Source organism: Ascidiella aspersa, chromosome 2 (assembly GCF_963924565.1).
Source record: "Ascidiella aspersa chromosome 2, kaAscAspe10.2, whole genome shotgun sequence".
In the NCBI taxonomy this organism is placed as follows: domain Eukaryota; kingdom Metazoa; phylum Chordata; class Ascidiacea; order Phlebobranchia; family Ascidiidae; genus Ascidiella; species Ascidiella aspersa.
In genome coordinates, this window is record NC_139448.1 from 1,143,848 (window position 1) to 1,170,624 (window position 26,777).

The 26,777-nt window shown below is 41.1% G+C and overlaps 1 protein-coding gene across 1 annotated transcript in view; it reads right to left on the minus strand.

Annotated features, from left to right (window-relative positions):
- Window positions 1-26,777, minus strand: part of LOC146163035 (huntingtin-like) — a 33,044-nt gene that overhangs the window by 2,826 nt on the left and 3,441 nt on the right. The window contains 48 exon segments of the mRNA XM_083381387.1: window positions 4,294-4,393; window positions 6,817-7,030; window positions 7,453-7,567; window positions 7,633-7,820; window positions 7,886-7,964; window positions 8,035-8,273; window positions 8,347-8,438; window positions 8,497-8,623; window positions 10,005-10,091; window positions 10,176-10,298; window positions 10,353-10,463; window positions 10,637-10,731; window positions 11,015-11,198; window positions 11,749-11,942; window positions 12,031-12,202; window positions 12,298-12,446; window positions 12,720-12,903; window positions 13,025-13,141; window positions 13,807-13,944; window positions 14,165-14,380; window positions 14,669-14,848; window positions 16,718-16,774; window positions 16,876-16,952; window positions 17,031-17,201; window positions 17,259-17,374; window positions 17,758-17,822; window positions 17,888-17,998; window positions 18,072-18,194; window positions 18,434-18,550; window positions 18,953-18,967; window positions 19,499-19,632; window positions 19,777-19,930; window positions 20,081-20,203; window positions 20,271-20,408; window positions 21,995-22,117; window positions 22,358-22,481; window positions 22,700-22,872; window positions 23,051-23,164; window positions 23,330-23,494; window positions 23,812-23,939; window positions 24,092-24,160; window positions 24,231-24,363; window positions 24,519-24,558; window positions 24,646-24,816; window positions 25,017-25,306; window positions 25,612-25,761; window positions 26,042-26,168; window positions 26,300-26,418. Of these exon segments, the coding sequence (XP_083237513.1) occupies window positions 4,294-4,393; window positions 6,817-7,030; window positions 7,453-7,567; window positions 7,633-7,820; window positions 7,886-7,964; window positions 8,035-8,273; window positions 8,347-8,438; window positions 8,497-8,623; window positions 10,005-10,091; window positions 10,176-10,298; window positions 10,353-10,463; window positions 10,637-10,731; window positions 11,015-11,198; window positions 11,749-11,942; window positions 12,031-12,202; window positions 12,298-12,446; window positions 12,720-12,903; window positions 13,025-13,141; window positions 13,807-13,944; window positions 14,165-14,380; window positions 14,669-14,848; window positions 16,718-16,774; window positions 16,876-16,952; window positions 17,031-17,201; window positions 17,259-17,374; window positions 17,758-17,822; window positions 17,888-17,998; window positions 18,072-18,194; window positions 18,434-18,550; window positions 18,953-18,967; window positions 19,499-19,632; window positions 19,777-19,930; window positions 20,081-20,203; window positions 20,271-20,408; window positions 21,995-22,117; window positions 22,358-22,481; window positions 22,700-22,872; window positions 23,051-23,164; window positions 23,330-23,494; window positions 23,812-23,939; window positions 24,092-24,160; window positions 24,231-24,363; window positions 24,519-24,558; window positions 24,646-24,816; window positions 25,017-25,306; window positions 25,612-25,761; window positions 26,042-26,168; window positions 26,300-26,418 (6,431 nt within the window).

The following is a 26,777-nucleotide window of genomic DNA, read 5'->3' on the forward strand; positions in this document are numbered from 1 at the left end:
ACTCGTGCAACAACTACACTTGGTCATTACTCGTGCAACAACTACACTTGGTCATAACTCGTGCAACAACTACACTTGGTCATAACTCGTGCAACAACTACACTTGGTCATTACTCGTGCAACAACTACACATGGTCATAACTTGAACTTATCTAAAGTTGATTATTACTCGTGCAACAACTACACCTGGTCATAACTCGCGCAACAACTACACTTGGTCATTACTCGTGCAACAACTACACATGGTCATAACTTGAACTTATCTAAACTTGATTATTACTCGTGCAACAACTACACTTGGTCGTTACTCGCGCAACAACTACACTTGGTCATAACTCCCACCTGGTCATAACTTAAACTTATCTAAACTTGATTATTACTCGTGCAACAACTACACTTGGTCATAACTCGCGCAACAACTACACTTGGTCATAACTCCCACCTGGTCATAACTTGTACTTATCTAAACTTGATTATTACTCGTGCAACAAATACACTTGGTCATAACTCGTGCAACAACTACAATTGGTCATTATTCGTGCAACAACTACACTTGGTCATTACTCGTGCAACAACTACACTTGGTCATAACTCGTGCAACAACTACACTTGGTCATAACTCGTACAACAACTACGCTTGGTCATTACTCGTGCAACAACTACACATGGTCATAACTCACACCTGGTCATAACTCGCGCAACAACTACACATGGTCATAACTAAACTTGATTATTACTCGTGCAACAACTACACTTGGTCATTACCCGCGCAACAACTACACTTGCTCATTACTCGTGCAACAACTACACTTGGTCATTACTTGCGCAACAACTACACTTGGTCATAACTCCCACCTGGTCATAACTTGTACTTATCTAAACTTGATTATTACTCGTGCAACAACTACACTTGCTCATTACTCGTGCAACAACTACACTTGGTCATTACTTGCGCAACAACTACACTTGGTCATAACTCCCACCTGGTCATAACTTGTACTTATCTAAACTTGATTATTACTCGTGCAACAACTACACTTGGTCATAACTCCCACCTGGTCATAACTTGAACTTATCTAAACTTGATTATTACTCATGCAACAACTACACTTGGTCATTACTCGTGCAACAACTACACTTGGTCATAACTCGTGCAACAACTACACTTGGTCATAACTCCCACTTGGTCATAACTTGTACTTATCTAAACTTGATTATTACTCGTGCAACAACTACACTTGGTCATAACTCGTGCAACAACTACACTTGGTCATAACTCGTGCAACAACTACAATTGGTCATTACTCGTGCAACAACTACACTTGGTCATAACTCGTGCAACAACTACACTTGGTCATAACTCGTACAACAACTACACTTGGTCATTACTCGTGCAACAACTACACATGGTCATAACTCGCGCAACAACTACACTTGGTCATTACTCGCGCAACAACTACACTTGGTCATTACTCGCGCAACAACTACACATGGTCATAACTAAACTTGATTATTACTCGTGCAACAACTACACTTGCTCATTACTCGTGCAACAACTACACTTCGTCATTACTCGTGCAACAACTACACTTGGTCATAACTCGTGCAACAACTACACTTGGTCATTACTCGTGCAACAACTACACTTGGTCATAACTCGTGCAACAACTACACTTGGTCATAACTCGTGCAACAACTACACATTCTAAACTTGATTATTACTCGTGCAACAACTACACTTGGTCATTACTCGCGCAACAACTACACTTGGTCATAACTCCCACCTGGTCATAACTTAAACTTATCTAAACTTGATTATTACTCATGCAACAACTACACTTGGTCATTACTCGTGCAACAACTACACTTGGTCATAACTCGTGCAACAACTACACTTGGTCATAACTCCCACCTGGTCATAACTTGTACTTATCTAAACTTGATTATTACTCGTGCAACAACTACACTTGGTCATAACTCGTGCAGCAACTACACTTGGTCATAACTCGTGCAACAACTACAATTGGTCATTACTCGTGCAACAACTACACTTGGTCACAACTCGTGCAACAACTACACTTGGTCATAACTCGTACAACAACTACACTTGGTCATTACTCGTGCAACAACTACACATGGTCATAACTCGCGCAACAACTACACTTGGTCATTACTCGCGCAACAACTACACTTGGTCATTACTCGCGCAACAACTACACTTGGTCATAACCTGTGCAACAACTATACTTGGTCATTACTCGCGCAACAACTACACTTGGTCATAACTCGTACAACAACTATACTTGGTCATTACTCGTGCAACAACTACACATGGTCATAACTCGCGCAACAACTACACTTGGTCATTACTCGTGCAACAACTACACTTGGTCATAACTCGTGCAACAACTACACTTGGTCATAACTCGTGCAACAACTACACATGGTCATTACTCGTGCAACAACTACACATGGTCATAACTCGCGCAACAACTACACTTGGTCATTACTCGTGCAACAACTAAACTTGATTATTACTCGTGCAACAACTACACTTGCTCATTACTCGTGCAACAACTACACTTGGTCATTACTCGTGCAACAACTACACTTGGTCATAACTCGTGCAACAACTACACTTGGTCATTACTCGTGCAACAACTACACTTGGTCATAACTCGTGCAACAACTACACATGGTCATAACTTGAACTTATCTAAAGTTGATTATTACTCGTGCAACAACTACACTTGGTCATAACTCACACCTGGTCATAACTCGCGCAACAACTACACTTGGTCATTACTCGTGCAACAACTACACATGGTCATAACTTGAACTTATCTAAACTTGATTATTACTCGTGCAACAACTATACTTGGTCATTACTCGCGCAACAACTACACTTGGTCATAACTCCCACCTGGTCATAACTTGTACTTATCTAAACTTGATTATTACTCATGCAACAACTACACTTGGTCATAACTCGCGCAACAACTACAATTGGTCATTATTCGTGCAACAACTACACTTGGTCATTACTCGTGCAACAACTACACTTGGTCATAACTCGTACAACAACTACGCTTGGTCATTACTTGTGCAACAACTACACATGGTCATAACTCGCGCAACAACTACACATGGTCATAACTAAACTTGATTATTACTTGTGCAACAACTACACTTGGTCATTACTCGTGCAACAACTACACTTAGTCATATCTTGTGCAACAACTACACTTGGTCATTACTCGTGCAACAACTACACTTAGTCATTACTCGCGCAACAACTACACTTGGTCATAACTCCCACCTGGACATAACTTGTACTTATCTAAACTTGATTATTACTCGTGCAACAACTACACTTGGTCATAACACCCACCTGGTCATAACTTGAACTTATCTAAACTTGATTATTACTCGTGCAACAACTACACTTGGTCATAACTCGTGCAACAACTACACTTGGTCATAACCCCACCTGGTCATAACTTGTACTTATCTAAACTTGATTATTACTCGTGCAACAAATACACTTGGTCATAACTCGTGCAACAACTACACTTGATTATAACTCGTGCAACAACTACACTTGGTCATTACTCGTGCAACAACTACACTTGGTCATAACTCGTACAACAACTACGCTTGGTCATTACTCGTGCAACAACTACACATGGTCATAACTCGCGCAACAACTACACATGGTCATAACTAAACTTGATTATTACTCGTGCAACAACTACACTTGATTATTACTCGCGCAACAACTACACTTGCTCATTACTCGTGCAACAACTACACTTGGTCATTACTCGCGCAACAACTACACTTGGTCATAACTCCCACCTGGTCATAACTTGTACTTATCTAAACTTGACTATTACTCGTGCAACAACTACACTTGGTCATTACTCGTGCAACAACTACACTTGGTCATAACTCGTGCAACAACTACACTTGGTCATAACTCGTGCAACAACTACACTTGGTCATAACTCGTGCAACAACTACAATTGGTCATTACTCGTGCAACAACTACACTTGGTTATAATTCGCGCAACAACTACACTTGGTCATAACTCGTGCAATAACTACACTTGGTCATAACTCGTGCAACAACTACACTTGATTATAACTCGTGCAACAACTACACTTGGTCATTACTCATGCAACAACTACACTTGGTCATAACTCGTGCAACAACTACACTTGATTATAACTCGTGCGGCTGCAACTAGTCTGCTTCAATGCAATAAAAGTGATATATGAGCTCGCACATACTGTTCAAATAAAAGAGAAACTCTTTCCATGGCAAGCAATCCAGATTCCAACGATGACTCGTCTTCAGTCTTACCAAGATCATTAGATCTCCTCATTCTTTCTGCAAAAAAAATAATAAATAAAATTTGGTATAATACCGCTAAACACAATTCATACAAGTGAGCATGAGTGGGACTCACCACAATACAAACAAGTGAGCATAAGTGGGACTCACCACAATGCATACAAGTGAGCATAAGTGGGACTCACCACAATGCATACAAGTGAGCATGAGTGGGACTCACCACAATACATACAAGTGAGCATGAGTGGGACTCACCACAATACATACAAGTGAGCATGAGTGGGACTCACCACAATGCATACAAGTGAGCATGAGTGGGACTCACCACAATACATACAAGTGAGCATGAGTGGGACTCACCACAATGCATACAAGTGAGCATGAGTGGGACTCACCACAATACATACAAGTGAGCATGAGTGGGACTCACCACAATGCATACAAGTGAGCATGAGTGGGACTCACCACAATGCATACAAGTGAGCATGAGAGGGACTCACCACAATACATACAAGTGAGCATGAGTGGGACTCACCACAATACATACAAGTGAGCATGAGTGGGACTCACCACAATACATACAAGTGAGCATGAGTGGGACTCACCACAATACATACAAGTGAGCATGAGTGGGACTCACCACAATACATACAAGTGAGCATGAGTGGGACTCACCACAATACATACAAGTGAGCATGAGTGGGACTCACCACAATACATACAAGTGAGCATAAGTGGGACTCACCACAATGCATACAAGTGAGCATGAGTGGGACTCACCACAATACATACAAGTGAGCATGAGTGGGACTCACCACAATACATACAAGTGAGCATGAGTGGGACTCACCACAATGCATACAAGTGAGCATAAGTGGGACTCACCACATATATATAAGTGAGCATGAGTGGGACTCACCACAATACATACAAGTGAGCATGAGTGGGACTCACCACAATACATACAAGTGAGCATGAGTGGGACTCACCACAATGCATACAAGTGAGCATAAGTGGGACTCACCACAATGCATACAAGTGAGCATGAGTGGGACTCACCACAATACATACAAGTGAGCATAAGTGGGACTCACCACAATGCATACAAGTGAGCATGAGTGGGACTCACCACAATGCATACAAGTGAGCATGAGTGGGACTCACCACAATGCATACAAGTGAGCATAAGTGGGACTCACCACAATACATACAAGTGAGCATGAGTGGGACTCACCACAATACATACAAGTGAGCATAAGTGGGACTCACCACAATGCATACAAGTGAGCATGAGTGGGACTCACCACAATGTATACAAGTGAGCATGAGTGGGACTCACCACAATGCATACAAGTGAGCATGAGTGGGACTCACCACAATACATACAAGTGAGCATGAGTGGGACTCACCACAATACATACAAGTGAGCATGAGTGGGACTCACCACAATGCATACAAGTGAGCATGAGTGGGACTCACCACAATACATACAAGTGAGCATGAGTGGGACTCACCACAATGCATACAAGTGAGCATGAGTGGGACTCACCACAATACATACAAGTGAGCATGAGTGGGACTCACCACAATGCATACAAGTGAGCATGAGTGGGACTCACCACAATACATACAAGTGAGCATGAGTGGGACTCACCACAATGCATACAAGTGAGCATGAGTGGGACTCACCACAATGCATACAAGTGAGCATGAGTGGGACTCACCACAATACATACAAGTGAGCATGAGTGGGACTCACCACAATACATACAAGTGAGCATGAGTGGGACTCACCACAATGCATACAAGTGAGCATAAGTGGGACTCACCACAATACATACAAGTGAGCATGAGTGGGACTCACCACAATACATACAAGTGAGCATGAGTGGGACTCACCACAATGCATACAAGTGAGCATGAGTGGGACTCACCACAATACATACAAGTGAGCATGAGTGGGTCTCACCACAATGCATACAAGTGAGCATGAGTGGGACTCACCACAATACATACAAGTGAGCATGAGTGGGACTCACCACAATACATACAAGTGAGCATGAGTGGGACTCACCACAATGCATACAAGTGAGCATGAGTGGGACTCACCACAATACATACAAGTGAGCATGAGTGGGACTCACCACAATGCATACAAGTGAGCATGAGTGGGACTCACCACAATACATACAAGTGAGCATGAGTGGGACTCACCACAATACATACAAGTGAGCATGAGTGGGACTCACCACAATACATACAAGTGAGCATGAGTGGGACTCACCACAATACATACAAGTGAGCATGAGTGGGACTCACCACAATGCATACAAGTGAGCATGAGTGGGACTCACCACAATACATACAAGTGAGCATGAGTGGGACTCACCACAATACATACAAGTGAGCATGAGTGGGACTCACCACAATGCATACAAGTGAGCATGAGTGGGACTCACCACAATACATACAAGTGAGCATGAGAGCACACGAGGAGATGGTTCTATCCGAAACTTCGCTTTTGGTGAGTTGTTCCACCGAAGACTTGAGGACCGCTTCACATTCGATTGATGGAAGAGCAAACGCCAAAACCAACCTCTCCAAACCACATGACAGGGCGTGATAGACGCGCGATGACGTCACCTCTGATGACGTAAGGAAAAGCAGGGCCGCCTGTGTAATCATACCACGCATTAAATGATTTGCACTTTACACCCAAAACAGGTAACCTATGTAGACATTTAACTGGTCTGAAATTACGCATGAGTTTTTATTTTATAGGCCAGATAGATAGAAGCCTCAAGTTACTGTCCATATTCGGCCTAAGAACAGCATTGGAATCTAAACGCTTTAGGACACTAGGCATAACAATGTGGTTTATCACAACGTATTAACTAGCAGACTTGGTTTGGGTATCAAGGAAACTCGCGGATATTGAGGAAAAACGTTTGTAAATTGTTTAAAATAAAATCAATGAAACCTTTTGTTGCACTTGGGTAAAAATAAATGGAGAGATTTACCTTCTGTAGGCCGTCAGACAAATACACACCCTTGAAGCGGCTGGTTATAAAAATATTGTGCAATCGTCAACCAACCTGCGTTATCACCGAAGTGAACTCCGGCGCCACCATCTGGGGACATTTCTCGATGACGTAAAACGCCACAGACGTCAGAAGTATGACGTAGTCATCGTTGCAATTCTCCCGGGAACTAAATGATAAACATGAGGAGTGACAAAAGAAACAAGATGTAAAAGTAAATGTTGATAAGATTACGTTGTAGCGGCGACGAACTGCGCGGGAACAACTTCAGCCACAAGGTCAACCACTGCTTTCACGTGGTTTGAAGGGCACCGCTCGAGGCAGTAGAGAGTTGCTTGTAGGGCGGCTACACGACACCAGATGGCGCTGTTGGATAGGGACGGCTCGAGAAGTTTCAGAACTGCTTCAACTTTTTCGCTTCCCTGAAACAAAAAGAGGGTCTTGGTGAACACAAGTGACCAAGTGGCGCCAGCCCCTGCACACTCACCAGTCCCAGCACCGAGGCGGATTTAGAGAGCGCTATGACCAAGTATTGGAGCATCACTTCATCTTCGGTCCCTTGCCAACTGAAAAAAAAACATTATTAACGGATTCAAACCTGGATTTAAAGTTCGGGAAACGAACAAAGCTAAATACCTTGCAAGTTCGGCCAAGGTGGAAAACATCCATTCGAACTGCTGACGTTCCGTGAACAAGTCGGATATAAGCAGAAGAGAACGCACGCTCTCGCATATGATTGGTCGAGACACGGGACTGGGCGGCGCAACAACGCTAGACTGACTTTGCTGATTGGTTGGCGCAGCGGAGCGGAACCACTCTGTATAAAGGTCGAGTAGGAATTGCACGCATGAGTGAACATCAACTCCGTCCCAAACCTGCAGCAAATCGAAACCGTCACTTACGAGTGAATACTTTGCCGGGAATGGAACCCGTAACCCTCAGACTTACGCGTAATGGTGACAAAGTTGCGTGATTTTGTGTTGAAGGCTGTTGATTGGACAACTGTTCTTCGAAGACATCAATAGGACCGCTTTCGTCTGCTGTCAACAATTTAAACGATTAAGCGGTCTCCTACCAGGAAACACTTGTTTCACTTACCTCCAGCCAAGGATTGATCGGCTTCTGACGAAAACAACGCCGACGAATCGTCATCAGATGACGTCATACTTACGTCATCCCGCATCGGCTGGATCCCATACAAATTTTGAAAGGCTTGAACGGAGACCTGTGTGTAAGCTCGACGTTAGATAGTGACGCCATAATTAACAAGTGTGAGTGTTGAAAATATACCTCAAAAACCAGGTGTACACAAAAGTATATACCAGATCTAAGCTAGGATATACGACTGACAAAAGGTATTAAAAGGGTTCACAACTGTAACAGAATATGTTTTTATCTTTCTAATCTATGGTGTTTTTAGGCATTTAGGAAGCACGTTCCTGATCTATGTGAAAGCGCTCTGCGTTTCAATAGACTAACCTGTCGATCAATTGAGGATTTTCACGCAAGCAAGACCTGGCTTGAACAACCAGTGGCTATTGTGTTAGGGTTAATTTACTCACAACTTGTTTGTCATATAATCAATCGGCCACGTCTCATCCAAATAAAAGTTTGAAAATTTTACTGTCATAAACGCAAAAATGTTTCACTATATCCTTCCTTTGTTGTATTTGGAATCAAATTCGTCAACGCGAACGAGTTTGACCGAAAACAGGAAGCTCTAAAGGTTACTTGTTTCAAGGTTGAAAACCACTTATTACTGGTATGGCTAAGGAGGCGTGGTTAGGAGGCGTGGTTAGGAGGCGTGGTTAGGGGGACGTGGTTAGGGGGACGTGGTTAGGGGGACGTGGTTAATGGTGCGTGGTTAGGGAGGTGTGGTTAAGGAGGGGCGTGGGTAAGGGGGCGTGGGTAAGGGGGCGTGGTTAGGGGGGCGTGGCTAAGGGGACGTGGTTAATGGGGCGTGGCTAAGGGGGCGTGGCTAAGGAGGCGTGGTTAAGGGGACGTGGTTAGGGGGCGTGGTTAAGGGGGCGTGGTTTGAGGGGGTGTGGTTAATGGAGCGTGGCTAAGGAGGCGTGGGTGGGGAGGCGTGGTTAGAGGGCGTGGTTAATGCGGCGTGGTTAATGGGGCGTGGCTAAGGTGGCGTGGCTAGGGAGGCGTGGTTAGGGGGCGTGGTTAAGTGGGCGTGGTTAGGGGGCGTGATTAGGGGGGCGTGGCTAGGGAGGCGTGGTTAAGGGGGCGTGGGTGGGGAGGCGTGGTTAGGGGGCGTGGTTAAGTGGGCGTAGTTAGGGGGGCGTGGTTAGGGGGGCGTGGTTAGGGGGGCGTGGTTAGGGGGGCGTGGTTAGGGGGGCGTGGTTAGGGGGGCGTGGTTAGGGGGGCGTGGTTAGGGGGGCGTGGTTAGGGGGGCGTGGTTAGGGGGGCGTGGCTAGGGAGGCGTGGTTAAGGGGGCGTAGGTGGAGAGGCGTGGTTATGGCGGCGCGGTTAATGGAGCGTGGCTAGGGAGGCGTGGTTAGGGGGCGTGGTTAAGGAGGCGTAGTTAGGGGGCGTGGTTAAGTGGGCGTGATTAGGGGGGTGTGGCTAGGGAGGCATGGTTAAGGGGGCGTGGTTACCTGAGGAACGTTGTAGCGCGAAGGTTGGCTTTCTATGTTCCCGAACATCCATTCGCTCGATTCAGGCTTTGATAAATCTTTGCTCAACTTAAACATACAAAAGTAGATTAGGCTTATTTGGAACCTTCACAAATATATTAGGCTCAATGTTCAAACTTTGCACAGTCTTACGTCATAATGTTGGTTACGTCCGATAATAACTGACAGCTCTTCGTCAAGGATTCCCCTAACCCGCAACAACTGTCGTCCAGCTCTGACGTGGGCCAACTTTAGGGGAGAAAGGCGATGGTGGACCTGGGGGTAAAGTAGGGGTGAGATGCAAACAACCTTGTAACTAGCGCCACCTACCTTAAATCTCCCGGTCGATGGCTGGCCGCTGTGTGGCGTAAGAGAGCAGTTGGTAACAAGTGACGTCAGACCTCTAATTGCCAGTCGCGAAATTTCCACCGAATCCTCGTTCTAAACAGGTTTGCAGTAAAATACATGAGCTAACGACACAGTAACAAGTTCCACCGAAATAACAACAGACTATTGTTGAAACACCAGCGGAGTTTCTTATTTATAAGCACTTAAATTTTGCTGAATGAAGCACAGATTTATCAACAAACGCTCATGATTGCTGGCATGGTTACCTGTGAATCCTCCCGATTAACCTCAGTTGTCATGGAAACCAAGACTCCAAGCAGACTTGCCCATGTTTCTTCAAACTGGGTGCGACTTGTCCAACCTTGAGCAAAACCAAGGGTCAGGGTTCTATAATGCACATTCCAAAGCTGTCGAGCATTGGATAATACCAAGTCGAAAAGTTTAAATTTAATATCAAACAAATGTAATAAGAATTAGTATAGGTCGACACAGTGGTTCAGTGCATGGTTTGCGAAAAAATTATTGCACTTTTCTTTGGTTTTCTTCCAATTAAGTTAAACCGCCAAGCCTTTTAAAACCTGATAAAGCTTAAACCTACAAGGTATGAGCAAGTCGTGGTAACTAGCTGAGATGCTCCAACCAACCTATGAAGTTTGTGACCGCAACAAAGTCGCTGAAAACATCTTTCTCCTGAAGAAAATCTGCCGGGGGGTCCGGGTATCTCGCGCTCGGCTCATCGGATAGAACAGGCTCCCATCCAAACTTCCACAGCTGGCGCGGTATTCTCACGTACGAGTTGATGGGTTGGCAGCGGCAGATATCAAGCACCTGAGGTTGGGTAAAGCACAAAGCAGTCTTAATAAAATATCTCCATCGATATTCCTATTTGTTTTAACCGCTTTAATTTTTTCACAAACGGCGTATGAGACAGAAGGTCTGCCAGACAACTAAGGTACTCTTTAATGTTCCAAGTTATTTACCACAGTGGTGCTCAACCTCTTGCGGACCTGTATAAAATATAGAAATCCCTCACGGACCGGCATGTAGAATTTCGGACATGCGATTCTTTACTGAGATAACTAGGATAAGTTATTAATAAACAACACTTACAAGGAGTAGCCTATAGTGTTATTCAGGGTTACTTAGTAGTAAGGAAAAGTTAGGGTTAGTATATAAGGACAATCTGGAAAATCACTATTTTATTAAATTCTAGTGCAAGGCCACACAATAACGACTTAACTAAACAGTAATTTTTATGCATTTACGCAGGGAAAACCAAAAAAAATAACAGAAGTTTTCCAACTGCACGCACATACAAAGAAAATTTGGCGGAGCAGCGTTTACAAGTTGCTTTGAACACGCAACTTGCTCAACATACCAGGGTCTTAACGACACGAGCGAGCCTCGATGGTAAACATCGCTGAACTTGTGAAGATTCGTTCATCAACAAATAAACCAGCTGAGAGGTTCTCACGCATGCGCTCAGCGAGGAAACCCCTTCCTCCAACAATGAGTCAGCGTGCGACATCGATTGCGCAATAAATGGCTTGTGTAAGGGGATATCCCCGACGTCTGTGAAGGTGGGATATGAAGGTGAAAGAGATGAACAAAGTAAGATTTGTATTAAAACATAGGTTAAACATTTTGATCTAGAACTTACAATGCTGGACAACTTTAAACGTTGTTTGGGCAACACAAGACACAAAATCGACATTAGATTCAATGTTAGGTCGCGTATTGTTGTTGCTAAAACATTCTTGTAATAATTCGAAGCATTTGGAGATCATTGAAAGATTCAAAGAGTTTCCAGCAACTAACTTTGAATTCAACACCTGCAAACCATTATTTCAAACAAGTTAATAAGAATTATTCGACCCTCCGTGATCCAGGATGAGATAATGTTAAATCATATTAAACACCACTGAACCTTGCACATTCGCATTGCGACTTTCACACAGTTTGAGTGGAACGAATTGTCGATCCCGTGAGAAACAAGTTCATTGTACTTCAAGCAGAGAAGCAAGCTCTTGCACAATCCGAACAATTGCTCGGTAAGTTCATCATTGTACAATGGATCTGAGTGGAAGTATGGAACACTAATATATGTTTGGCGGGATATGTTGCATAGGAAGATTTAATACAGACACTTGGTATATGTTATATACCATGTGTTGGTATTAAAGATGTTGTCAATTGTTAGTAAAGTTCGGTAGGATGGCTATAACCAAACTGTTGTTTTATTAAACTTTTTATTGTGTTTTTCTGTCATTTGTGGTTTTACTGACGATGCTACATTTCCTGGCGAAATGTATCTAATAAACTTTACTTTTGTCTACAATCATGGTTTACCAGGATCCTGTGCGATTTCATCTGTGACGCCTTGAAGTCGTTTGGCCACTAGGTGAAGCCCCGCAGACAACAGAGCGTTGTCCCCAACGTCCCGGGAAATCCCCTGGGGTGATACCTGGGGCGGCGCCGACGCTTCCCGGAGACCAAGCGACACGCATGAGTGGAGATGGGAGTCCTGGAAGTCCTAAAGTGTAAATATTTGAGCAATTTGTGAAATATTTTGAACGGCATAGATTAAATATCTTAAGTTAAGTACAGAGTTTGATCAGTGATTGCTTCCAAGTATCTTAACAAACCAATGTTACCTTGTGGCTCATAACTTCAACTATGTCGTCATAATCAGTTCTTGCAAGCGCTTTGGCGCATTCTGGTGTCCAACCATTACCATGGCAACAAGACAACACGACGCTTTTGAACCAACTCTAAAACAAGAATTTGTACAAATTTAAAAAAAAATCTGCATCTTTTATTTAGCAATGCTACTTTATTTATATACAAACTATTCTAATAAAAAACTTTTTTTTTCCTTATTACTTCTGTGTCTGGCTAACTTTACAATCCAGATCATAAATTTTCGTTTACGAATATAACAAAAGGTAACCCAATAAAATGAAAGATGTTCAAGCCTAAAACGCGTTGGAAACCTTCCGTAATTTATGTAAAGTATTTTAATAATCGACCAAACTAATAATATTACATGGTTCTTCAAAAAACATAAATTTGAAATGTTAATCCAGTTTAATCAGAAACAACAGAAGTCTTTATCTGTTATAATTTACATAAACTTATACCACAGTAACATGTGCAACTTAATTCGAATGAATCAACAATGTTATATAAAACAAGTAAATATAATAATAAACATATTAGCATAGTAAGCAACTGCAACTTAAATACCAACAAGCTATAATACAAAGGCTGGAGCTCCTTACTGCTTGAATGATAAACATAAATGGAAGGACAAACTAAGATTAAAGTTATATGAGCGGTGAGCCCAACACATAAACCGCATGAGATAAACGAAAAACATAGAATACTTAAACAATTAAAACACAATTCAGATAGCTTAACAGGTTTTAAGCCTAACCTTATTAGGTTCCTCGATATGTTCGCTGATCGGCTGTGATTGGTCGATTGCTTGGCACGCTTCAGTGGTTATGCTTGACCGCAGCTTCTTCAACAGTGTGTGCAGTCGTGCATAACGAGGAGCTCGAGAAAGTGAAGTCTAAAAATTAGTTTAAATTTAGCTGGATCGGCCAGAAATCGATGCTCCGGTTAAGTTTCCAATATTAACCGTAATTCTAGTAAAACCTAAAATTACACAAAAACAGTTGTGAAGCGACTCGGTTGCAAAATAAGTGTTCATCTTGCGTTCATACAGTGACAGCATTTTACAGTTTCAAACTGATACTAATACGAGGTTCACGAAACATTTAGATACTTACCAAGAATCGATCTAAGTCTTCAAGTTTGAGTAGGTTTTGTTGAGGATTGCCGAGAAGTTTTTCGACGAGTTGGCAGCAAGTGTGGTCGCACATCTGCGCCAGTGAGAGTCGAGCTGAGAAGATGAAGTCATCAGCAACAAGCAGCTCGAGCACACCGGGACTGCAATCCACTGGGAGGCGCCCCACGTAATGCAAAATAGCGTGGATCACTCGCGGCTGCAACAAAAACCAAAAGCTAAACATAATACACCAAAGGTGATTGAATGTTTGCAAACATTGCAGTAGAAGGTACAGTACATAACAAACGTAACTATTTAAATAGCAGGGCAGAAAAAAATATCCTAAAAACGCTTAAAAAACAAAAATTAAATATATATACATATATAAATATATGAATATTAAAATAAAGAATGGGCTCAGAAACGTTAACAATACACGCTAATTATTCGCTCAGTTCATTATATTAAAATTTATTAAACAGATAGTTGTAAATTGAGAAGGCACCTCCAGCTTATTTTTAGGGATGTTTGTGATTGCTTGAAGTAATTTGTTCGAAGCTTGGGAGTTTCCCTTGATCGAACTCAGGAAATCTTGGACCGGGGGTTCCCCCTGAAGCTTCATGATGTCATAGACGTGATTGTTTATTAACCAGGTTACTATGTCGAAGTGCTTCACGTTTTGACACTGAACAAGTCAAAAACATATGAAATAAATGTGTCAAGAAATATATTGTTTTGTACTCCTAACATTAATTCTAACGTTTTGAGCACCAAATAAATATTAATTATTCGAGGTGAAATATTAGAAACATTTAAACAAAAAGTCATAACTTCTATCCTACAACAAAAACCTTCCATCTATCAACCAGAACTTCTATCTAAGAAACCAGAACTTCCATCTAAGAAACCAGAACTTCCATCTAAGAAACCAGAACTTCCATCTAAGAAACCAGAACTTCCATCTAACAACCAGAACTTCCATCTAACAACCAGAACTTCCATCTAACAACCAGAATCTAACAACCAGAACTTCTATCTAACAACCAGAACTTCTATCCAATCACCAGAACTTCTATCTAATCACCAGAACTTCTATCTAACAACCAGAACTTTTATCTAACAACCAGAACTTTTATCTAACAACCAGAACTTCTATCTAACAACCAGAACTTCTATCTAACAACCATAACTTCTATCTAACAACCAGAACTTCTATCTAACAACCAGAACTTCTATCTAACAACCAGAACTTCACCAGAACTTCTAACTAGACACCAGAACTTCTATCTAACAACAAAAACTTTCATCTAACAACAAAAACTTTCATCTAACAACAAAAACTTTCATCCAACAACAAAAACTTTCATCTAACAACAAAACCTTTATCAGAACTTTCATCTAACAACCAGAACTTTCATCTAACAACCAGAACTTTTATCTAACAACCAGAACTTTTATCTAACAACCAGAACTTTCATCTAACAACCAGAACTTTCATCTAACAACCAGAACTTTCATCTAACAACCAGAACTTTCATCTAACAACCAGAACTTTCATCTAACAACCAGAACTTCTATCTTAACAACCAGAACTTCTATCTAACAAGTTAGAATTTCTATCTAACAACCAGAACTTCTATCTAAGAAACCAGAACTTCTATCTAACAACCAGAACTTCTATCTAACAACCAGAACTTCTATCTAACAACCAGAACTTCTATCTAACAACCAGAACTTCGATATAACAACCAGAACTTCTATCTTAACAACCAGAACTTCTATCTAACAAGTTAGAATTTCTATCTAACAACCAGAACTTCTATCTAAGAAACCAGAACTTCTATCTAAGAAACCAGAACTTCTATCTAACAACCAGAACTTCTATCTAACAACCAGAACTTCTATCTGACAACCAGAACTTCTATCTAACAACCAGAACTTCGATATAACAACCAGAACTTCTATCTAACAACAAAAACTTCTATCTAACAACCAGAACTTCTATCTAACAACCAGAACTTCTATCTAGACACCAGAACTTCGATATAACAACCAGAACTTCTATCTAACAACAAAACCTTCCATCTAACAACCAGAACTTCCATCTAACAACCAGAACTTCTATCTAACAACCAGATCTTCTATCTAATTACCAGAACTTCTATCTAACAACCAGAACTTCTATCTAGACACCATAACTTCGATATAACAACCAGAACTTCTATTTAACAACAAAAACTTCCATCTAACAACCAGAACTTCCACCTAACAACCAGAACTTCCATCTAACAACCAGAACTTCCATCTAACAACCAGAACTTCTATCTAACAACCAGAACTTCTATCTAGACACCAGAACTTCTATCTAGAGACCAGAACTTCGATATAACAACCAGAACTTCTATCTAACAACCAGGGCTTTTATTTAACCACCAAAACAAGAGTTCATATCTAGCAACCTGAACTACTGTTTAACCACCAAAGCATCTACTAAACCACCGGGTTAAAGAATGTTCTAAGCACCAGCTACATGAAGGGTTAATAAGCAGCCTACCGTGTAAGGCACATCGGCTTTTGATGTTTTGTCACGATTATTTGGATCCAAATAGAACTACGAAACATATCATTAGTTGATTTTTTATCATTAAGTTGGCATAGCACGACAAATTTTTACACATTTAGGTTGCAACTGGGATAAATAAATCAACTTACAGCGTAATCAGCAAGAAGTATAATTGAAGCTTGCTTGACGATCGTAGTGTTAATGGTTTCAGAAGATCCATCATTTTCTTTAATATAAAAATATTATAAGCTGCAACACCATGCCGTTGTGACACAACATCACGGCGTAATGATGTGATAAATACCTGCAAAATCCATCCAGGCTTTTAGTTCAACAGCGTCGAGGTAAGTGACGAACTGAAGCCAAGTTATTGTCAGGATCGGGAAGTTGGATGAGAGGGAGTGGAAGATCTCGTGGTGGGAGGGAGGAGCTAGGAGCAACTCACGACTGGCTGACGTCACTCTTCGGAATGAGCCTGGCAAAATTAAGGTTTTTGGAAACTGCATTCGGCTTGGAACACTAGGTTTCTCACCTGATCTGTGGATGTAGGTCAGATAGAGAAGCAACTCTGCAGTGTGTTGGCATAGCAACAAGTTACTGGATGAGGATAAACTTACAGCAACTTTCGACAAAAGATTGTGGAAAAATCTGTGAAAAAAACTGGCTTGTTGATACTCTACAGCAGCGTTTCTCAACTGGTGCGCCATGGAAGGCTGCTGGGTGCGCCGCGAGCGAAAGGAAAAAACATGTTGATTTAAGTCCAAAATTAATCGGATTAAGACTTGAATAGACAAAATAACGTTTTGAATCCCAAAGGCTGTAAGCCCCTTTAAAGATATGCAACTATAAAACCCATATAATAAAAAATGCAGGCAATTAAAACATCGGTACACCTCAAAAATTTGGCGCTCGCTTCGCTCGTAAGGTGCGCCGCCACGTTTTCATACGTCTCTAGGTGCGCCCCCAAGCAAAAAAGGTTAAGAAACACTGCTCTACAGCTTAAGTTTTATTTAGACAGCTAACAAACCTACCTTGCTACGATCATCTCAGGTTTGCTCGGGTTTGCGACTTCACCAGTTGAAGAAGTTCCAACAGACTATAAAGAGGAACAACCGTGATATACGGAACGGAGGTTTTAACAGAAAACTTCAATGAACTTACAGTGGTTTCACGATCTTGGATGCTCTTTAATACATCAACTTCAGTGAAATGGCAAATGAGCAGACGCAGAAAAACGATCACTTTGCCCGTCAAACCAACCAAGTTTGCCTGCTAAAAGTTATAAGGTTAGTTTTTAAAACAATTGCATTTAAACAAAGTCGCAGTTATTTTATGATTTTCTCACATTTGCACAATGATCGCTGAAAAGATTTTTCACTATGACATCACAAGGACGTATTGAAGCCGGAGAAAGTGATTCAAAGAGAGAATGAAGATTATTGACGTCACAATGTGTTGAGAATTGAATCTAAAAGTTTATTAATTTTAAATGTGAGTTTGTAAGGTAGTGCATTTACAAGTGGTTGACATATTAATCATGCGGAAAATATTAATATATATATTTATATGATGTCACCTTAAGGAATATAAAATTTTTTTTCCAATCAACACCAACAAAACCTTTGCAACGAACGCTCACATTTCTAACTAATATTCTCTTGTTTTAGCTTACTAAACGAAATAGATGTACTCTAGCAAGCGAATTACCTGCAAATTGTCGAGATGTGGGATCAGAATATCCACAACTTGGTTTGAAAGTTGTTTCCAAGCTGAAACATTTTCACGGCGTTGGTGAAGCAGGATTGTGGTCAGCATTTCAAACACCTTAAACAAGAACATGTTGTTATAATTCGTTATAATTAACCAAATAGGTCACAGTTATACTAAATAAGGGTTACGAAAAATACGGGTACAACTTTAAAGCATGGCAACTTAAAACATGCTTATATGATTCATGTAATCACTATTATAATTATTATTTGTAAACGATAAGCTGCTTATGAACACAATAACATGATTGAACTGCTTATTATTTCATGCAAACTTAAAAAAACAATTGATATATTACTTATATTTGGGTGATTCAAAAATACAAGGACGAATTGAATGTTGCACACAAATCAAATTTATATTTGTTGATCGCTTAAAAAACAAAATGATTATTTGTATGATAATTCAAGCATGAAAATGTCAAAATTTATTTTGAATTGTGCAATGAAAATATACCTGCTGCTTTGGGGCCTTTAATGTCGCAATAACAGTAAAAACAGTTAAAAAACTCTGTGGTCATATGTTAAAATTAAATTTACACAGTTACATTTACTTTAAAATGCATTAACATTAGTTGCTGTTAAATATAACCACAAGAAAATGTTAGCAAACAATATAAACAAAGCTAAAAGGGTGTATATTTGAGGTGTGAGGGATTACCAGGGGTCATTTTGGTAACTTGGGTTTACTTGGGATACATAGAGTAGTTTAGGATATTCGGGGAGAATTGGGGTGGTATAAGTAAGTCGGGTTACCTGAAGTTGGCAGGGTTACCTGAGGTCGTTAAGGTTACCGGAGGTCGTTAGGGTTACCGGAGGTCGTTAGGGTTACCGGAGGTCGTTAGGGTTACCGGAGGTCGTTAGGGTTACCGGAGGTCGTTAGGGTTACCGGAGGTCGTTAAGGTTACCTGAGGTCGTTAAGGTTACCTGAGGTCGTTAAGGTTACCTGAGGTCGTTAAGGTTGCCGGAGGTCGTTAAGGTTACCGGAGGTCGTTAAGGTTACCTGAGGATGTTGTAGTAGTCTCAGCATGGTAAACTGCACGACTTCTCGTTGAGTCACGTGGACATCGTCGAGATTTGAGGAAGAAAGTTTGACGACGAACAAATCGTGGACAATCGGCTGCAGCGCTGGTATCACTACAACAACAAACCTGGGGTGTAAAGCGAAAGGGGATAACCAATTCATTGGGTTTAGTTTTGCGCTTTTGTATTGAAGAATTGCTGCCAGGATGGAAGCTGTTTAACAGAAGAACAAATTTGTTATTAGCAGTTGTATTGTACCGTGTGTGACCGACCCCTGTCCTCCAGCCATCAGTCCGTCGCACAACTGGATGATCTTGGACATTGTGATCACCGTCTTCGACTGGTAGCACTCGTATGAGAGAAGCACAAGGAAAAAGAATATGTGTGGAACCAGCACCTCGCTATCACGAACCTTCAACACAAAACAACATTTACCGAAGGTGAGCATATTCGATCGTAATTCGTGATCTACATATTGATCAGTGATCTACATATTGTGCAATATCAACTTCCATAAACCGCCTTTTGAACGTAAGCCTGGGTTCAAAAAAAAATATCTTACCAGTCCAGTTTCAATAGTTTCGAATTGCTTGACGATGAAAGTTATGAAGACGAGGTCAGAATCTAACATGCAATAATTGACGCGTAGTTGAACCAACTGAGCCAACAGGTTTAAGACTTCTTTCTGCAAATATTTCAAAATTCGTTTTAGCTTGACAATGAGGATTCGTTGAATTCAGACAAGCTTTTACCTGGAAATGTACGTCACTTGTAGTTGTGTAGATTTTAAGCGATCTAATCACGAGTCCTTCAAACAAACGAATGTAGTTTTGAATGGACGACTTGTTGTTCTTGGCAAGTTTTGAAGCCCGGGTTAACTTCTTCTCCATCTAAACATTGTACAAAAGTGCTCAGCAACTGTGACAACAGCATGTAGCCCTCAGTAACTGTGACAACAGCATGTAGCCCTCAGTAACTGTGACAACAGCATGTAGCCCTCAGTAACTGTGACAACAGCATGTAGCCCTCAGTAACTGTGACAACAGCATGTAGCCCTCAGTAACTGTGACAACAGCATGTAGCCCTCAGTAACTGTGACAACAGCATGTAGATGTATCCTAAGTAGGGGTTCCTCTTTTTCCCGGATTTTTCACTCCCGGGAATCTCGGGATTCCCGACGAAAAAAGTATACCTAAAATTTCGTCATTATGACGTTTAAAATTTTTTTTTTTTAGCTCCAAAGATTTAATTAAGCTTATTTATATTCTGTAGTCTTGCTTCTTGCAATCTTACAAGACCTTATCGTGTCAGCACCCTTTTTTTGTTTTTATTTAAAAAAATCCCATTTTTATGGGTAGAATAAATTCAATTAGTTTTTTCCGCTGGTTAGCGCAAATAAAGCAACTTAGGCAACGACTTTAACAGGGTTCGTAATATTTTTGGTGTATCCCAAGGTTGGTGTATCCCAAGGTTGGTGTATCCCAAGGTTGGTGCATCCTAAGGTTGGTGCATCCCAAGGTTGGTGCATCCTAAGGTTGGTGCATCCCAAGGTTGGTGCATCCCAAGGTTGGTGTATCCCAAGGTTGGTGCATCCTAAGGTTGGTGCATCCCAAGGTTGGTGCATCCTAAGGTTGGTGCATCCCAAGGTTGGTGCATCCCAAGGTTGGTGTATCCCAAGGTTGGTGCATCCCAAGGTTGGTGTATCCCAAGGTTGGTGTATCCCAAGGTTGGTGCATCCCAAGGTTGGTGTATCCCAAGGTTGGTGCATCCTAAGGTTGGTGCATCCCAAGGTTGGTGCATCCCAAGGTTGGTGCATCCCAAGGTTGGTGTATCCCAAGGTTGGTGTATCCCAAGGTTGGTGCATCCCAAGGTTGGTGTATCCCAAGGTTGGTGCATCCTAAGGTTGGTGCATCCCAAGGTTGGTGCATCCTAAGGTTGGTGCATCCCAAGGTTGGTGCATCCCAAGGTTGGTGTATCCCAAGGTTGGTGTATCCCAAGGTTGGTGTATCCCAAGGTTGGTGCATCCTAAGGTTGGTGTATCCCAAGGTTGGTGTATCCCAAGGTTGGTGCATCCCAAGGTTGGTGTATCCCAAGGTTGGTGTATCCCAAGGTTGGTGCATCCCAAGGTTGGTGTATCCCAAGGTTGGTGCATCCCAAGGTTGGTGTATCCCAAGGTTGGTGTATCCCAAGGTTGGTGTATCCCAAGGTTGGTGTATCCCAAGGTTGGTGTATCCCAAGGTTGGTGTATCCCAAGGTTGGTGTATCCCAAGGTTGGTGCATCCCAAGGTTGGTGCATCCTAAGGTTGGTGTATCCCAACGTTGGTGTATCCCAACGTTGGTGTATCCCAACGTTTGTGTATCCCAACGTTGGTGCATCCTAAGGTTGGTGCATCCTAAGGTTGGTGTATCCTAAGGTTGGTGCATCCTAAGGTTGGTGTATCCTAAGGTTGGTGTACCCCAAGGTTGGTCGACTTACCTTCTTCTTGATCGAGCCGAACCATCCTTCCGCGTCCTTGGAGGTCGATTGTGTTTCAAGCAAATTGTGGAAGGAAGCGTTTGCGATAGACATTGTGAGGTGGTTCAGAGGATGGTGGAAGACCTGGGCAAACAACAACACTTAAGCGGTCATAGGTTCAGCAGGAATGATGAATTCTTCTAAAAACATTATTGAGCTACTAATTTTTAAAGTTTTTATGGCTACCGTCGAAGATGAAGAGCAAAACAACTTTTAACCAGGCTATTTTTTTAAAACCTACTCCTTTTTAATATTTTATGATCGCAAAGGTTTGTCAAACAAAATTAACAATAAACCATCCAAAAAAATAAATATTTGACAAACTTTGTGATAAAATGCCGAGTTTTGGTCAGGATTGTTCCGCTTTTGTGACGTCATATTGTCGATTGTTTCCCGCTGACTGACGAGGTTTGTTCCGAACAATGCTTTCAGAAGTTGCTGGATGCATCTGGGTCAAAAATAGGGGATTGGGTAAATGGTCTCATTAACCCAGATATTATCGGTGAATACAGGATCATGAGTTGGATATAGAAGCAAAATAGCGTCCCTGCAATATCCACATCATCTGTCACAAACCCTTTATTTTCCCCAGAGTCTTACCACTAAAAATATCGGTTTAGCTTTGTGTCACAACTACAACAAGCAGGTTAATAATGGCATCCTCACAGCACAGTGATGCTTGGTTGCAGTGTGAAGGTGCTTTTCAGGTATCCCAGCACTTCCTCTGTGTTGTTGGCAACATCGGGAAACGAGGCGAGCTCAGTGATCTGACAAGTTACGTCCAGTGTAGAGTGTATGAAGGAGCAAAGACGGTCGGAAGAACCAAACTCAAGGCTTCCCTGAAATAAGTAAATGGACGTTTGCAGGAAGAATTACAATTATGCACACAACTAACATAGAAAAAATAATTCTTAAATGTTAAAAATATGAGTCAGTTGTTAAAATCAACCTACTAAAACATTTTCCTCCACATCTCCAGTAAAAATTAAAATAAACCATTGTTAAAAATGAACCGACCTTGTAGTTCTTGAAAGCTCCATTGAGCTGCTCGTAAAGTTTCATGAGAGGGCGACTTTGGTGGAAATTACCGAGATTTTTTTTACTCGGTTTTTCTTTTTCAACATCGGGAACCTAAAAGTACAAGAGCTGTTACTTTAAAGTCATTTTTAAGTTATAGTTTAAGTTATAAAGATTATGTTGCTGGCATCGCGTAAAAGTTTATACAAAACTGTATTTTCTAAACACTCTCGATTTATTTCGAGCATGGCAAGTGTTTTCATAAAGTTAAATTCTCACATCTTTAGCTGATGTGGTTTTGGTGAGGGGAGACGTTGGAAGGATCTTCCGGCTTATGATTGGTGAGCTTTTAGGGGGCGTGGCCGCTACTGATTGGTCCTTCTTGTCCTTCCGCTTGATGGGGCTGGGGAGCGACGTATTTGAAGAGAGGTTCGGTAGCACACTCTGGTGGTCGGGATTAAGGAACACTGTTAAGGTTGCTAACCTCATGAATTGCAATATTTCAAAGATGTAGGCAATTCATCTAATATTGCTGCGACTCTTCTAAGATATATTGAATATTACTTTAAAACAACCAGTTTTGATTAACTTTGCATTGATATGCACACAAACACACACATGACACAACGATAGTAACACTTCAGTTTAAAATAACTTACAAAGTTTAAATGGTTCAAAATAATAAAATTTAGCTCCACAGAATCACAAACCACGTGGGTTGTTTCTAGAATAAACGGAAGTGAAACATGGATAGAAGTTACCTTGTTTGATGAAGGCGTTGTTTCCGTGATGACGTGATGTTGTATAGAGAGCAACTTTACAAGATGTAGGAAGAGTTGGCCAGTGTACATCGACAACTTCCAGTCCTTTACACTACTCCATTGCTGGGCTGTAAAAAAACCGCAACAATGACGTAACAAAGACCACCACTCATACGTACTTTAGTAACAAACAAACATGAAAGCGATAGAAACGTGACTAGACGCTTAAATATTCTTGTTTCTGTACATTTCTGTCGAATTAAAACATTGAAATACTTACAAGTAGAACTATTTCTCTCATCGGACGCAGGCTCGTTACTCTCTTCTGCTCCGACAAAGTGCGTACATTCTAATAGAAATGAAATATGCGTTACAACAAACCAACATTGTTGACAGTTTATAAAGTAACCTGTATTCACCATGTGATGCGGCGCCAGCAATAAGGTTCCCAGCCAACCTCAAGCAATCTGAATGAGCTTGAAGATCCAACTGGATCCAAGATGCTTTGAGAAGATCCATGATCACTGGAAGGATTCCAAGCTGTTGGATCTTCTACAATAAACACAAGGTTGTCACTGATAGCAAGAGGATGTCACTGACAGCCAGAGGTTGCCAGTTGCCACTGACAGCACGAGGTTGCCACTAACAGCACACAGCATCGACTGCCACTAATGACAAAATAACCGGTAAAATACTAGGTTACTCGCCTGGTTTTCATGCTGAGGAGAGTTGCTGCCAAATCGCAATCTACGACAAAAACATTGTTTTAATCAACTTTTTACGAGGTACATAATCTACCAGTAGTTTAATAGTTGTGCAGATGCATTTGTTCACCTGTGTTCCGCCTCACTACACCGAGTGAAGTTGCACCCCCAAGCCAGGGGGTATTCACACACCGGGAAAGCCCCTGAAAGCTTACTCAAAGCCAGAAGGCATCCTGAGGATGAAGACTTCGATGTCGTCGAACAAAGCAATGAACTGACCTCGTGGATCACAAAAGTGAGACTGTGACGTAATAATAAACAATTATTCAGGAGGTTCAAAGACTCAAAAGCCAAGTTTATTCTAATTTTAGCCAAATAAACCTTTTCAATGAGACGAACAAAGTAACATAAACAGATTCATACCTTAAACGTTGCTACAATAAACTGAACGACTCAACAATTGCTGTAAAAGAACAAGAGAAAAGTAAAAGTCTTACGAACCCGTCCATGAATTCATCGACGCCATTTTGTGTCTCGTACCCGCGATAAACCTTCAACATTGATTTTGCGGAACCACGGTCCGAAGGGGACTCCCCCTTGCCCCTGCCTAGGTACATTAGGCCCAGTTGGTTCCGGCATAGTTGGGACGCCTCCTCTGGAACCGGGTCCGCCCCAGGGTGAAGCCCCGTAACCATGGCAACCAGAGTGTCGGCGGAAGATTTTCGGATGCGGGAATCCTCATCTTGCAAGCACTGGAGGGCGATATGGAGCGCTTTGTCCTGGATCGAATTCTGCTCAAACAATCGAGGCATTGTTTTTAACAATCGAGCATTGTTTGTAACAATCGAACCACTATTGTTTTTACTTTATAAATTTTCTAAAGTTTCTAACAAAGGTAGCTTTGTATTATTAGTGTAAAGTGATTAGAGTTAAGTGAATCAACTGTAAAAAACACAAATTGACCTAATTAGGTATTTAACAAATATTTTGGAACACAAACCAGTATCAAATGCACTTGTATGCTTTTATGGAAGCTTTGGATATTAAAATACGAGTGCCTTTAACAGCGCCACCAGATTTAGTGAAAAATACAAACCTTAACAGATCCATTTTGTGATTCCAAGTGAGACAATTGCCTGAAGTTTAACGAAGCAATGATTTCCAGCAAGTCAGTTTGTATTAACCAATAGGAGTTGTGCTGTAGGGAAAAAATCCCTTTAAGCAACTCCATGCCATGGTTTGTTTGCTAAAAAAAAATAGGTATATTGGATTAAAACATACAAAGTGGCAGCAGAATATTACAGGTATGTAACACAACCTTACTATAAAATGCAAAGAAAAATATGTAAGTAGAACAAAGGTTTTCAGTAACTATTTTGCTTTTCTGCTAAAAATTTCATGATGTTTTAAATACATAATTTTACTTTATCAGGTAAAACGAAACTTACTGTAAGAATTCATTTATTGATGAAGTGCCAAATTAAATTTATTGGAATTTATCTGGGTTCTTCCCTTTCACCACTTACCTCAGATCTGTTGAGCAACGAAGGTAAGCATTGAGAAATTGAAGAACAAGCTTGTCTAACTGTTCCTGAAGATTTGTCGGACAAAGATGCCAGCATCATCCCACAGAGATCAGTGACCTCTTCACCACTTTAAACATAACACTATTTCTAATCAAATCTTTCAACGTTTGTGATTAATCTTTACATAGTCCACCTTCATGAATCTATAATTTGCTTGGCACCTTTTATAAAGAAAAACTTGACAAAGTGCGATAATACCTTGGTTTGTCCGAGGTGAGGTATGCTGCAGCGACAGAAAGTACGGCGCCTCGTAGTTGAGGATCTTCATGCGTGCAATATCCAAACACATCTTTAAAGCGACTGCTCTGCTTGTCAAACTGAATATAATAAACACATAAGTCACATCATTTCTCAACAAGTTAGGCTGAATATAATAAACACATGAATAACAACATTAAAAACAGATAAGCTAAACATAATACACCTTTCGGGAACATCATTAAAAAACAGGGTAAGCTGGTAAATGATTGCAGTAATTATGCTTGTGGTTCACAAACTTCACAATACTTTAAACAAGAAATGTTTTCAGCAAAACAAGAAATTCATTATTTAATAGAGTAAAAAGTTATGCAACAGCTCACAATTATTTTGTTATACTTCCCAAATGCTTATACTTTGTATTTAAGTAATAAGTAAATATGGTTTATGTGCTAGCTAAAATGTGGTAACAATGTAA